The sequence below is a fragment of the Carassius carassius genome, chromosome 3 (assembly GCF_963082965.1).
Source record: "Carassius carassius chromosome 3, fCarCar2.1, whole genome shotgun sequence".
Taxonomy (NCBI): Eukaryota; Metazoa; Chordata; class Actinopteri; order Cypriniformes; family Cyprinidae; genus Carassius; species Carassius carassius.
In genome coordinates, this window is record NC_081757.1 from 19,791,213 (window position 1) to 19,803,856 (window position 12,644).

The 12,644-nt window shown below is 37.5% G+C and overlaps 1 protein-coding gene across 1 annotated transcript in view; it reads right to left on the reverse strand.

Annotated features, from left to right (window-relative positions):
• Window positions 1–12,644, reverse strand: part of LOC132122631 (otogelin-like) — a 37,625-nt gene that overhangs the window by 23,913 nt on the left and 1,068 nt on the right. The window contains exons 3-20 of the mRNA XM_059532997.1: window positions 12,508–12,568; window positions 10,061–10,133; window positions 9,417–9,515; window positions 9,148–9,305; window positions 7,961–8,082; window positions 6,945–7,153; window positions 6,367–6,497; window positions 6,149–6,255; window positions 5,862–5,971; window positions 4,926–5,051; window positions 4,722–4,830; window positions 4,574–4,620; window positions 3,760–3,905; window positions 2,669–2,801; window positions 1,860–2,037; window positions 1,628–1,752; window positions 1,317–1,529; window positions 714–879 (exon numbers count right to left, since the gene is read on the reverse strand). Of these exons, the coding sequence (XP_059388980.1) occupies window positions 714–879; window positions 1,317–1,529; window positions 1,628–1,752; window positions 1,860–2,037; window positions 2,669–2,801; window positions 3,760–3,905; window positions 4,574–4,620; window positions 4,722–4,830; window positions 4,926–5,051; window positions 5,862–5,971; window positions 6,149–6,255; window positions 6,367–6,497; window positions 6,945–7,153; window positions 7,961–8,082; window positions 9,148–9,305; window positions 9,417–9,515; window positions 10,061–10,133; window positions 12,508–12,568 (2,313 nt within the window). The remainder of the gene's footprint in view (window positions 1–713; window positions 880–1,316; window positions 1,530–1,627; window positions 1,753–1,859; window positions 2,038–2,668; window positions 2,802–3,759; window positions 3,906–4,573; window positions 4,621–4,721; window positions 4,831–4,925; window positions 5,052–5,861; window positions 5,972–6,148; window positions 6,256–6,366; window positions 6,498–6,944; window positions 7,154–7,960; window positions 8,083–9,147; window positions 9,306–9,416; window positions 9,516–10,060; window positions 10,134–12,507; window positions 12,569–12,644) is intronic.

A 12,644-nucleotide genomic window follows, 5' to 3' on the forward strand; every position in this document is an offset into this window, starting at 1 on the left:
GTCTGTAGTAGAGTATGAGGCCAAAGTCCTCCTCTATCACGTCCCTGACTTTCTCTCAGCCTCTGCCAGCGTGAGTGCTGTAACTTTAGCACACACTGAGTATGTGGCAGTGGGACACGGGACATTTAAGGGAAGTGAACCCATGTGAGGGTGAGGAGGCTAAAAGCGTTATACAACACCTGAGGTTGTCAGGTCCATAACATTTTACAGCCTGCTTGACTGAGGACTGCAAATAACTTCACTCTCACACACACTAAATAACTTAATCTAGGTCTGAGTCACAGAGCTAATGTTAGAAAATTAGGAGGGTGTTGATTTAGCTTATTTTTCAGAATTTCGTAGCAGTTAGTTTCATAATTCTTGACACTGTCCATGCATAACCTCTAGTATGTGAACAAAAATTATTTAATATTATGTAAATAACAGACGTGAATAGTAAAATGGTGGAGTTGAAGTGTTGGATGGAAGCTGTTTAAATAGCATTGTGTTTTTGACTGACAAAATTAGATCCTTATGCACTTTAATTTGGATCTCCATTCAGTTCTAACTATGCAGCAAATATAATGGATAAGCACTGTTTTAAAAGTTAATTGAATTACCTTCCAAACCCAAAGAAGAATTTTAAAAGCAGTTCATAGTGATTGTCTGCTAAGCTCCAAAAAGCACTATAATGCACCATAAAGCAGTCCATACGACTATATTTGAACTTTTACCGTGGCACGCAGGTGTGTGTATGCATGTTGAAGTATGTTCCTTTTGGGCACACGCAACCCTCCTCACACTCCTCGCCACACGGCTGAGGGAGAGACAGAAACAGGCAGCGACGCTGACATGACGACACACAGACTCCATACTCCATAGAAGACGGACACGTGATGGCTGCAAAAACATACACATAAGCCACATGCATATACACTTTTACATTTACAAAGACGTTTTTTTTTTTGTCTACAAATTTCAAATAGAAACTTTAACTTTCTATTCATCATAAAATCACAAAAATGTATCGTGATTTCCACAAAAAGCAAAACTGATTTCAGCATTGATAAGAAGAAATGTTTCTTGAGCACTGAGTCAACATATCTGAATGATTTCTGAAAGATCATGTGACACTGAAAATTCAACTTTGCCATCGCAGGATATATTAAAATAGAAAACTGTTATTTTATATTTTATCAGTATTTCACAATATTATTTTTCTGTAATTTGATCGACCTGGTGAGTATATGACGCTTCTTTCACATTGGACATTACAAAATCTTACTGACCCTAAACTTTTGCATGGTGGTGAATGCATGTGTAAGTGTCAGACTGACCGCACTCAGGCAGCTGTGAGCGGAACTCAATGATGACCCCGTGTCTCCTGCAGGTGCGGGCGTAGTGAGCGAGGATGGAGCAAAGGCACGGTGCTCCACATCTGCAGACGTCTGCGCGACACTGTAGCTGGAAACCCACTGGACTTACATACTCATGACAGGCAGAAAACACTTCTTGCGTCAGCACATCACACTTCTCCACTGCATAAGCGGCTGGAATCACACAAACAGACGTTCAAGCATTACAGATCCCCTCAAAACCTAAAGCTTAAAAAGGCATTAGGTAATGCATAAGAAGGGGAATGTGTCACCTGCTTGCTGGTGTGTGTCACAAGGGTCCAGCTGGGGTAAGCTGGGCCGCGGCATACATGCTGAAGACACACGCCATGCATTTCCAAACAAGTATGGTGTGCTTTCAATCATGCCAGAGGGTGCGCTAGAGTAACACATCAACAAAATTCACTTAAAATTAAAGAAACGTTGGAGAATAAGTTGACAACATACAACAGGGAGAAAGCAAGCAGGAAGTAGAGTGGAACCTACAGGAAGTCATCCTGAATGTTGCCGTTAAAGGTTCCGCAGAGCCCCACAGTATCATCTCTCCACTGCTCCTCCAGCTGCAGGTACAGCCTGAACTCCCTCCAGTTATACTGCAGCCGCAGACCCTGCGATGACTTCACCTGAACAAACATGGACGACAGCTCCTGGATCTGAAACACATCTGAGAAGATACCACTATATTAATCACATGAAGGACTGGCAATAAGTCACCCAATAGTTGTATAGTTCACCCAAAAATGCAATTGTTATAATTTACTCATTTACTAGACTTTTTTCTTCTGTTAAACATGAAGGTAACAAAACAGTTTTGGTTACCACTGACTTTCACTGTATGGACAAAAAAAAACCCCGATATCTTATTTTATGTTCCACAGAAGAAACAAAGTCATTCAGATTTGGAAAGAACATTTGTGTGTCAGCTATCCCTTTAGAGAACTATTTTATGATGATGGACATCAGTGGTGGATGTGTGTTTGCATGCAGTCTTCATTTGCTGTATGCAGAGGAACACATTCGAGGTAATAGCACAAAACACAGAAATATATTGATCTACTAATATAAGAGTATGTTGTGGTGCACTCTCAGAAAAAGAAAAGAAAAAAGATACAAAATCTGTCATTGGGACGGTACTAAAATACTAAAATCGCATCTCTTAAGTTTTAAAACGTATCATTTATTGTAGGTACTAATGTGTAACTGTAAGGTACTAATATGCACCCTTTAGGGATAAATAAGGTACAAAGGTGAACTATTTGCCAACATCTCATTACAGATCAGCTGTAGTACATTACCATCTGAATACGGCAGTGAGATCCTGAACTGGCTGGCCAGAAAAACCTCTCCACTGTGGCTCATTGTGATCTCAGAACGTGGATCTTCATCAACCATCAGGTTGACTGACTGAATACAAGCACCATCCAGATTCTGCAGACATAACAAAGCAAAACTAAATCAGAGAGCCAGAACGTCCCATACCAGCACACACAATTTCAGCAGCTATAGAACTACTGCAGCGAACACAATGGATGAATGTCTGCACAGGGACACAAACCTATCGGTCCATCTGTTTCAATTTTGACTAATTCAGTAATCATGTCGTTTAGGAATTAAGCATTTATGCTTGTGAAAGAGTTACTGAGAGCTGCTCACAGGAGATAAACCACTCGGACTCTGAATTGCTCCATTCAAGGAAATGATGGACACTACCAACAGGTGCCTATGTGAGGATCTCTCACCGGCCGCTTTACTGAAATACATCTCTCTCTCTCTCTCTTTTCTCTCTCTATCAGCAACAACAAAGTCTCTGGCTCTGTCATTCAGAGGCTCAGATAAGCAGAACAGCTCGTTCAGAGTCCAGACAGTGACACTATACACCAGACTGCTCTCTGTGTGTTGAGTTTTAGCATCAACACGTCTGGGCTTCAGGAAAGGAAGGCTTTGAGGGAGAGAATCTCTTCATGTTTTGTATCATTTCATGTTTTATCTGTCAAAGCTAAGCAGGGTCTAATCACAGTACAAGCGCATCTAGGACTTTGTTTCATCTCAACCCAAAAAAATTAAACTTTAGGCTGTGCAATTATTTGTGCCTAATCTCCTGTCTAATTTAACTTTTCTAGCAACTAATTTAACTAACAGACTAACAAGTACAGCTACGCTAACTGCTAATATTCCAATAGCTTGACTAATCACACAAATCTAGAAGCTGTAGTCTGTCTATTGAAACTGTGTTCCAGTCCCCAGATTACTCTTTAGATCAGCACACTAGAGCAATTCTGGAACGTGATGAATAAAGCTTTGGCATGCCTTAAGGCTTTTCTCTGTTGTGTGCTAATACTTGAAGCTTGTGTTGGTGCGGTGAGCATGAAAGTGCACAGGGACTTACGGCTCCACAGGGTGCATTCTGAATGGTCACTGTGAACTTGCCCGAGTTTCTGCTCTTGGCTAAAACGTACTGGCACGTAGCAGGAAATGTGTAAATGCGGCCATCAAATGACTGGAAGAACATATCTCCTGTCACAGAGCACTCCCCTGTAAGAAAAAACAACAACACCGTTCAAACGTTTGGGTCAGAAAGATTTTTTTAGTGTTCTTGAAAAAAAAAATACAATAAAACTTTAATGTTGTTAAATTCCCGAATTTCTTCAAACATAATTTTAATATGCTGATTTGCTGCTCACGAAAGATTTCTTTCAATGATCTATGTTGAAAATCATTATGCAGTTTAATATCTTTGTGAAAACTTTGACTTTTTGATGAATATAAGTTGTTGTTGTTGTTTTTGTATATATATAATTTTACCAATTTAATGCATACTTGCTAAATACAAGTATTAATTTACTTTTAAAAAGTCTTACTGAGCCTAAACTTTTGAATGGTAGAGCATTTCCATTAGCATATTGTTCAGTTTATCAAAGTAAATTGTTGGAATGAGTTATTAAGGAGAAGTATTTCTTCTAGAATAAGGTCTTTCTTTAAATAACAAGCACTATATGAAGAAAAGAGAATTACATTTGTTATGTTTGACTAAATAAACTAAATCTATACAATCATAAGATAATAAATTTGCAATAAGATAAAGTTAGTATCAGTGAAGTGAGAAAATATGGTTTCAAAGGAAGATAATTAATAGAATGTGAAACACTTAAAATAGACATCATGAGGCCCATATAAAAAAGGTAAATAAAAAAGATAAACACCTGGGCAGCTGTTCTCAGTGCAGTTCCACATGCCCCCAACACATGTGCTGAGACAAGAACAAAAACTGATTCATACATTAATACAAACACAAGCATCAATTCTTCATTCAACCAAGTATGCATTGCATAAGATGATATAATGTCTGACCAGTTGTTGCAGTCTTCCTGTATGACACGTCCAGAGGGGTACAGCATGCCATGGTGCTCACAGGGACAGTCTGATGCCTTAACACACACCCCATTCTCATAGATCAAATCTAAAGACAATAAAATGATTACATTATTTTCAAACATTCACAAATGAACACACATATAAAGCTTGTGATGAATTCATTTAGTGTTATGTTTCTACCATCGGGGCAGTAGCAGCCATCCACACACTGCAGCTTGCTGTCGATACACATGTGTTCGATCTTGCAGTGCATGGGACAGCAGGTAATACACTCTCTGAAAAGGAGCTCGGCGGGGCAGTCAACACCTACAGGCAAGAACAACACATACTCTCACAATATACATCTCACAGCAAAAAACTAAAGAAAAGACAAAATTACTAAATGCATGACCTTTTATAAAATGCAGGCAGAAGCAATATTTCAATAAATTGTTACCAATATTCAATAAACTGTATTTTCTTTACACCACTGATCAAACGTTTGAATAAGTAAGATTTGTATTTTTTTTATTTTGTATTGTTATTTTTTATTATAAATAATTTTATTTGAAAGGGCATATACATTTATACAATAATACAGTAAAGATGTATTATTGTTATAAAATATTGATATTAAAAAACTAATGGTTTTCTTTTGAACTCTTTACTCATCAAAGAATAGTGACAAAAATTATCTTTGGTTCCAAAGAATATTAGGCAGCACAACTGTTATACAATTTATAATAATAAATGTTCCTCAGTCCAGTGAAAACTATAATAATGGCTGATAAAAATCCTGCTTTGCCAACACAGGAACAAAATGACAAATTTATAATTATATTCATGGGAACTTTAAAAAAATCTTCCCAACCATAAATTTTTTTTACCATAGTTTATAAACAATTCACACACCAGAATAATCAATTCTTGGTGCAAACAATTCTTACACCAATTGTAGTTTTATTCTGTATGGTTACAGTTGTGTGTATATTGGAAATTTAACATCGGAATACTCATTTAGAAATAATAACTATTTCTAGAATTTAGAAATTTATGTTACTATTTACAGTACATTTAACACCAAGACAAAATATGCTCAAATATCTCAAACATTTGTGCATCTGCAGTGTAACCTACTGCAAACAGGAAAGTGTGATCTCCAGTTATGCAGTGGATGTCCAGCATGGGCACATGCTCTGGCATACTCTGTGAAAACCTGGCACACAACATCACCATTGGGACCAGACCTGCACCAGGTAAATATATTATACATACACAAGCGTTAAATAATGCAATAACATCAATAGCATAAGTATGTTTAAGATAACATTTTGGAAAGTAATATCAGTAGTTTTGCAATGTAGGTTTATAGCTTTCCAGTAGGTGTAGTAATGTCAATAGTTCAGTGTTATGTCAGTACTTACAGGCAGAGGTCATTGGAGCAACTGGCCATGTATGAATATGGACTGACAAACTCATGGCAAGACTGGAACGGTTCCTTCAGGAGGGTGGCACAAACTTCCTCCACTTTCTGCAGTGAAGAACCAGAGACCTTATTCACCAGGTGTATCATGATAAATCAAGCTTTGGTCGGTGTGGGACAAGTATTTTCAGTTTGCCTGTGTGTATTTGTGTGCAGTACCAATAAGACTCGAGGATCCTGTATAGCACATGGCGATGGATAAAGAGAGGGAACAACAGGACACCTGCCCAGCTGTGGCTCCTCCTCTGCCCAGCTGTTTCCAAACATAGCCAAATCCTGTGTAAAAACCCCTGTAGAAAACAGCGATAAATGCATTTATGCACAGTCAGTGATGCATAATGTGTTTGTGCTTGTTTTAAAAATTAAAAATGAAATTGCTAGTATTTTTCACAATTACAAAAATCAATTAACACCAAAATAAATGTGACATTTTGCAAAAATTAATATGTTCTTGTAAAACATTTTCCAATAATGTTTTGTTTTATTTACAGCTTCAGTGGTGTGACAAATGGTTTTAAGTAAATATATTCTCAAAAACTGTATACATAATAATTATAAAATGGCCTGTACTAACTGTATAAACATTACTTTTTTCTTGCTGTTCAAAAGCTTTGCTGTTTTTCTATATTGCCAAATAAAATCTACAATTTCTAGTCTTGATTTAATCTTGCTGATGTTGTCCCTTTCCATCACAAGGTTTTTTGTTTTTTTTCAGTAAGAAAATGAGTAAAACTTGCCATAGCTGGTCTTCAGGTCATCCTGAGTGTCAGCGTTGAAATTTCCACAAAGTCCACAGGTGTGTCCTACAAACTCAGGACTCATCTGGATGTACACGGAGCCAGTCAGTCCCTGCCAGGCCAGTGTGAAACTCTGTGGCTGTGACACTACAATGTAGTCAGAGATGCGCTCCAGCTCAACATCATGAATGTGATGGGGCAGCTGCACACTACAGAGAGAGGATGTTCAGTTAGAACTACACACACACACATAGATCATTGAACAGATTCTTTAAAAGTATCACTGAGATTGCAAAGGTCAGGTTGAGGTTTAGGTGACAGGGGGTGTGGTTAGTGTCATCCTGTACTGCATTCGACACCATAGATCATGACATACTCATAGTCCGATTACAAAACTTTACAGGTATTCAAGGGCAGGCTTAAAGATGGTTTAGATCCTACCTGTCTGACCGCTACCACTGTGTTTAATTCAATTATCACCAGTAAAGTATAGAGTGCCACAAGTATCTGTCCTAGGTCCTCTGATATTTTCAATATACATTTTACCCCTTGATAATATTATTAGAAAATATGGAATTTGTTTCCATTGTTATGCTAATGATACTCAACTATATATCTCAACAAGACCATATGAAATTTCTAAATTATCTAAGATAACAGTGTATTAAAAATGTAAAAGATTGGATGACCAGTAATTTTCTCCTATTCAATTCTAATCAGACAGAGATATTACATATTGGACCAAAAAGCATTACACAGAATCTCTTGGATTACAAGTTGCAACTAGACGGATGTACTTTTACTTCCTCTACAGTCAGAACTCTGGCTGTTATATTAGACAGTTACTTGTCTTTTGAAAATCATATTTCCCATGTTACAAAAACAGCATTCTTCCATTTAATTGTCTTAACTGTCTGTAAAGCGACTTTGCAACAATTTGTATCGCAAAAAAGCCCTATACAACTAATCTTGAATTTAACTGAATTGAATTGTTGTAGAATGTGAATGTTTATTACCTTTGACCTTTGAAAGTAACACTGAAGTTCTGTAACCTAATCTCCCCCTCCCACGGCAGGAAGAGGCTGATTGAACGTGTGCAGGAGTATGGGAAAGAACTGCATTCTGGGTCATTATGCACCTGCAGATGAATCACATGATATAAGAATCTTGCCATTTTAAAAAGTGAAAGAAACAAAAAAAACAAAACGAAACTACATTTAAAGTTTAAAAGAATTCCAATGCTAAAATAGAGAGGAAGCAAACCAGATTATCACTAACATAAAGTGTCTGCAAATACAGTGTGCAGCTCTTAAGATGCTTCCTCTCCACCATCAAAGAGTGGAGCCTCTTATCCAGAGCAGCTGGGCCAACCCTGGTTAAGTTCTGCATTACTGTCGGCCATCCCTTTCAATTCATTGATAAATGATATTGGCACTTAAGCTAATGGCCTAAAGAAACTCCTGGCTGAGTTAGCTCACCTCCTCTGGATTCCCATCAGTGAGTCTGGGAGAACAAAGCCAATTCTGTTTTGGCCCTGGCCATAATTACTGTATTAAACTATAATGCGAATAAATGACCATAATAATGAGATCACTTTCTCTATGAATGCCAATAAATATTTTCCTCAGGCAAGAGCTGCGCAGTACACACACACTTATGGCATCTCTGAGGCAAAGCAGAGAACAGCAGCCTGCTTGAAACAAACCACATCTAAAGATAATACACTCTCCGAAAAAAGGTACAAAAGCTGTCACTGGGTCAGAACCTTTTTAAAAGATTCACCTTTGTACCTTATTTACCCCTGAAGGATGTGTATTAGTACTTCAAATTTATTTATTAATAAATTTTGAAAAGGTGCTGCCTCAGAGCAGCTTTTGTACATTTGTTTTGAAGATAAAGGCAATAAAGGCAACAAATAACCATTTGGTAAAGGACATCTTTTTTGGTAAATAGCTATAGGTGGTTATGTGTTTGATATATACTGATGAAGGATTCTAAGATGAAATGCCATTGTAGATATACTGTATCTTAAAAATAATAAAACGCTCTTCACCACAAGTGTTGCTCAATCCCTTTTCATTGTTGTTGAATGATTATAGGTGACAAAAGTATACTGTATGAATGTTGATTATTATTATTATACAGAAAATGATCACAAATAAAGCAAAATAAACATCCTTTTATAAACATTATAAGAGATCACCTGTATATGTAGACTTGACCGAGTGCTGTCTTCACAGTCTCTCAGTAATGTGTAGCTGCATTTTCCAGGGAAGTAATAATAAAGTCCATCAAATGTTTCATAGTTGTATTGTCCCCATGAGCGGCATGTCATTTCTCGCTCAAAGCCTAGGTTGGGGACTAAAATATTTGATCTATTATTTGTCATGCCAAACCTCTCAAAATGAGATTAAAGTGCATGATCAAATCATCTCAAAATGAGATTACATTTCTTGATCCATGGTACAGTACCTGTCTGGCAGTGTGATCCAGTGGCCTGATATAAAGTGCAGTTACACAAGTCTGGATGGACACACCAACCCCCATTCAGACAAGGAGATGTACAAGCACCTGTATAACACAAATAAAGCTCATTAAATAGTGTGTGTTTCAGTGGATTCAAGTGTGTGTTTGGTATCTGGTATCTGAAGTGATCACTGAAGCATTAAGATGAATCCCACTCTTGTGTAATGATGACACTCATCAGCCTGTTGAACAGATGTCTAGTGAAAGAGAGGAAAGCCCCTTTCTCATATTTCAAATGAACATAACTTGTATTTTTTGGAGTTTATCATTACAAGAATTAGGTTTATGCATCACAAGCTTGCACACAGTAATTATTAACATGATATAATAGCTTAGAATTATTACTAAATGCAATGCACAAAAAAGATGGTTTCACTAGCAAATTCTTGTACACCCACATCAACAAACAGTTCATTACAGATGAAGCCCTAAACATATGTGCAGGTGTCAAGAGCAAAACATGCAGGCAAAAATAAAAATAAAATAAAAACTGCATTGTTCAACAGTGGGATTGTGCACAAAGACCCAAAATATACACAAAGAGAGCACCGGCCCTCCTGATGTATTGTAACATTCAGTTCAGTTCTTACCGGTGGCTCTGCGGGGTGATGGCTTCTGAGCTTCTGTTTGTTCTGTTGATGAAGTGTTGCTCTCTAAGGATCTCTTTAAGGAAAAATTATAAAAAATGTAAGTTAACACATAATTTGTTTAACAGGAGGTTGTCCAGGGAGTTACTGAAAAGTTATTGCCATCCAAACTTCTACATTCAAATGTATTACAAATGCATTGAGTGCACTTAAAATCTAATGTGTATGACTCATTAAAATGTATTTAAATGTTCATAAAATATGTAAGAATATTATTGTTGTAGTATGCATACAATGCTTTTATTTATTTTTTTACAATATGTAACAGGGGGCCCTCTAGTCTGTAGCTCTACCCAACAAGCGGACCTTGGAAAGACAAGAAGGTTAACTATGAAGATTTTTATAACAATTACTATATAAGTGAAAACACCAGGATGATAACATTCTGCTGGAGCGCCTTAATGCAGGAAAGATAGGCTGATGATACATTTGGCATATTTTTGAGCAATTTTGCCAGGAAACTTTTTTTGAGCAATGTTGCTGAAGCACTTTCCCCTTGAGAATGGGTAACAAATCTCTATCTAGATTGCTCGTGGGCCCTGTGTCTCACCTGGTTGCCTGTTGATGGGAACACTTCCCAAAGTTGCCCAGCAACATTGCTCAAAATGTTGTACAGTGTATCATCAGCCTAAATGGCTGTCAATGTTTTTTCCATTCATCTGCTGTGGGAAACAAAAATAAAAAAAATAAACATTCTAAAAGTGATTCCAATGTCTTTCATCCACAATATCCACATACAGTTGTGGCATGGATTCTGCTATTCTTTTGAATTTAGAAGGATTTTTAAAAGTAGATCTTTATAGTTACCAATATTGTAGCCTATGGTGAACGGGCCTTTAGAGTGAAAGAATAATTCGAATTGTCAAAAACACATAAGCCTAATTTTAAGACAAAATACAAAGTCAGTGAGAATATAGTGGTACAAGTTTGTAATCCAAACTGTTCGTTTGAATTAGTTGACTAATTAAGCTTAGGTGAAAAACGCAAAGTCTATCCTTCAACTACATTAATTTGTTCTCAAATAGGCTCAGATTAATTAAGACCTCCATGAACTAATTTATCTAGAGACCCAGAAGCCGGACGCCACAGGGCAATCTGAAATTCCGATCAAAGTCTAAAAAGTCATCTAATAATAAATCATTGTTCGCCTGTACAGAGCCTGGAAGCATGTGCTGCGCAGAACATGGATAAGAGTTTATTATTACCGCCGGAGGGGGTACATGAGAGCGATTAGCGATTCACTTCACTTCAGAAATAAATCATTTTCTTATCTGACCGAAACCGTCTCTATTCTGCCCGCATTTCCCCATCACACCTGATATCTGAGAGTTCAATAATTTTATGTAACTTACGAGGCTGCAAGGGAGATGTATTCTGACATAATGAACGGGGCCAGTGTGTCCCGGTGAATAGCGGCTCTGGGGAACAGCTTTACCAATCCTGAGCGCCCAGCGGACACCTGAAACCGCTTTACTGCCTCCGAAATGACGGCTTTTGTCCCAAAGAGAGCTCAACAAATCCAGCACTGGGGGATGTGTTTTCAGTGTGCGAATTAAAGAATGAATTTCAGGGGGGTCAGCTCCTTTTAAAAGAAACTTCGCGAGGAATTTCTCAGGGCGCAATCTGTCGCGTTCGCCTTGTGCGTCTAAGACAATTAACCAAACGCAAAATACTTTTAAAACAAACAAATGAACCAAAAACACAAATTTGATGTTAGCCTATATGGCTAGCTATTTCTATTTTGACTATTTTATTTTGTATAAAGTCAAATGTAAAGTGCTCGAGCCTTATAGTTTCCGTAGGCTACTAATAAAATGTACCCTGACATTCTAACATTTGTGGCTAGAACTAAAACCCTTGAAACCCCTGTAGAAATTAAAAGTAATCTGCACATGCTTGCATTATGGCCCTCCATAACCCGGGGATTCAAGTCTCAATTAGGGGGTCAGGCTCTCAAATCCGTACATAATTTGCACCTCCCTTTTTCTTCTTCAATTACTGAACACACGGCATCGGTAGTAAAGACTGATGTAATTGTTTTCAAATCAAAATTATTCTAATCACTGAGCAAGGGGAGAAATATTACATTTTTATTGTCATTGTAATAATATTTTTAAATAATTGTAATAGCCTATCACATATTGAAATTTAAACCGCATTCACTTTTAGCACATTCCACTTTAATTAGATCCTAATTGATTCAGGCAGGCTATTCTCACCAAATCTTGTTTAAAAAACTCGACTTTCAAGCTCGCTTTTATCATAGATCAGGAAAACACTTTTTGCAAAACACCTTGTTTTTCTGTAATGTTATGCATTTAACCTCATGGCATCGCATTTAGCGCAGGTTTCCCGTGCGCTCTCTCAATGCATCGCTTCAGCTCTCCTACCTGCTCCGTTTGGGAAGCGGGATCCCATTTCTCCAGCATTATCCTGCTGCTCTCGCTGCTGCTGCTGGGACACACAGAGAACAAGGAGCGGTTTGTTCCTCACACACAGCTAATCAGCACTTGTGTTCGACAGAAAA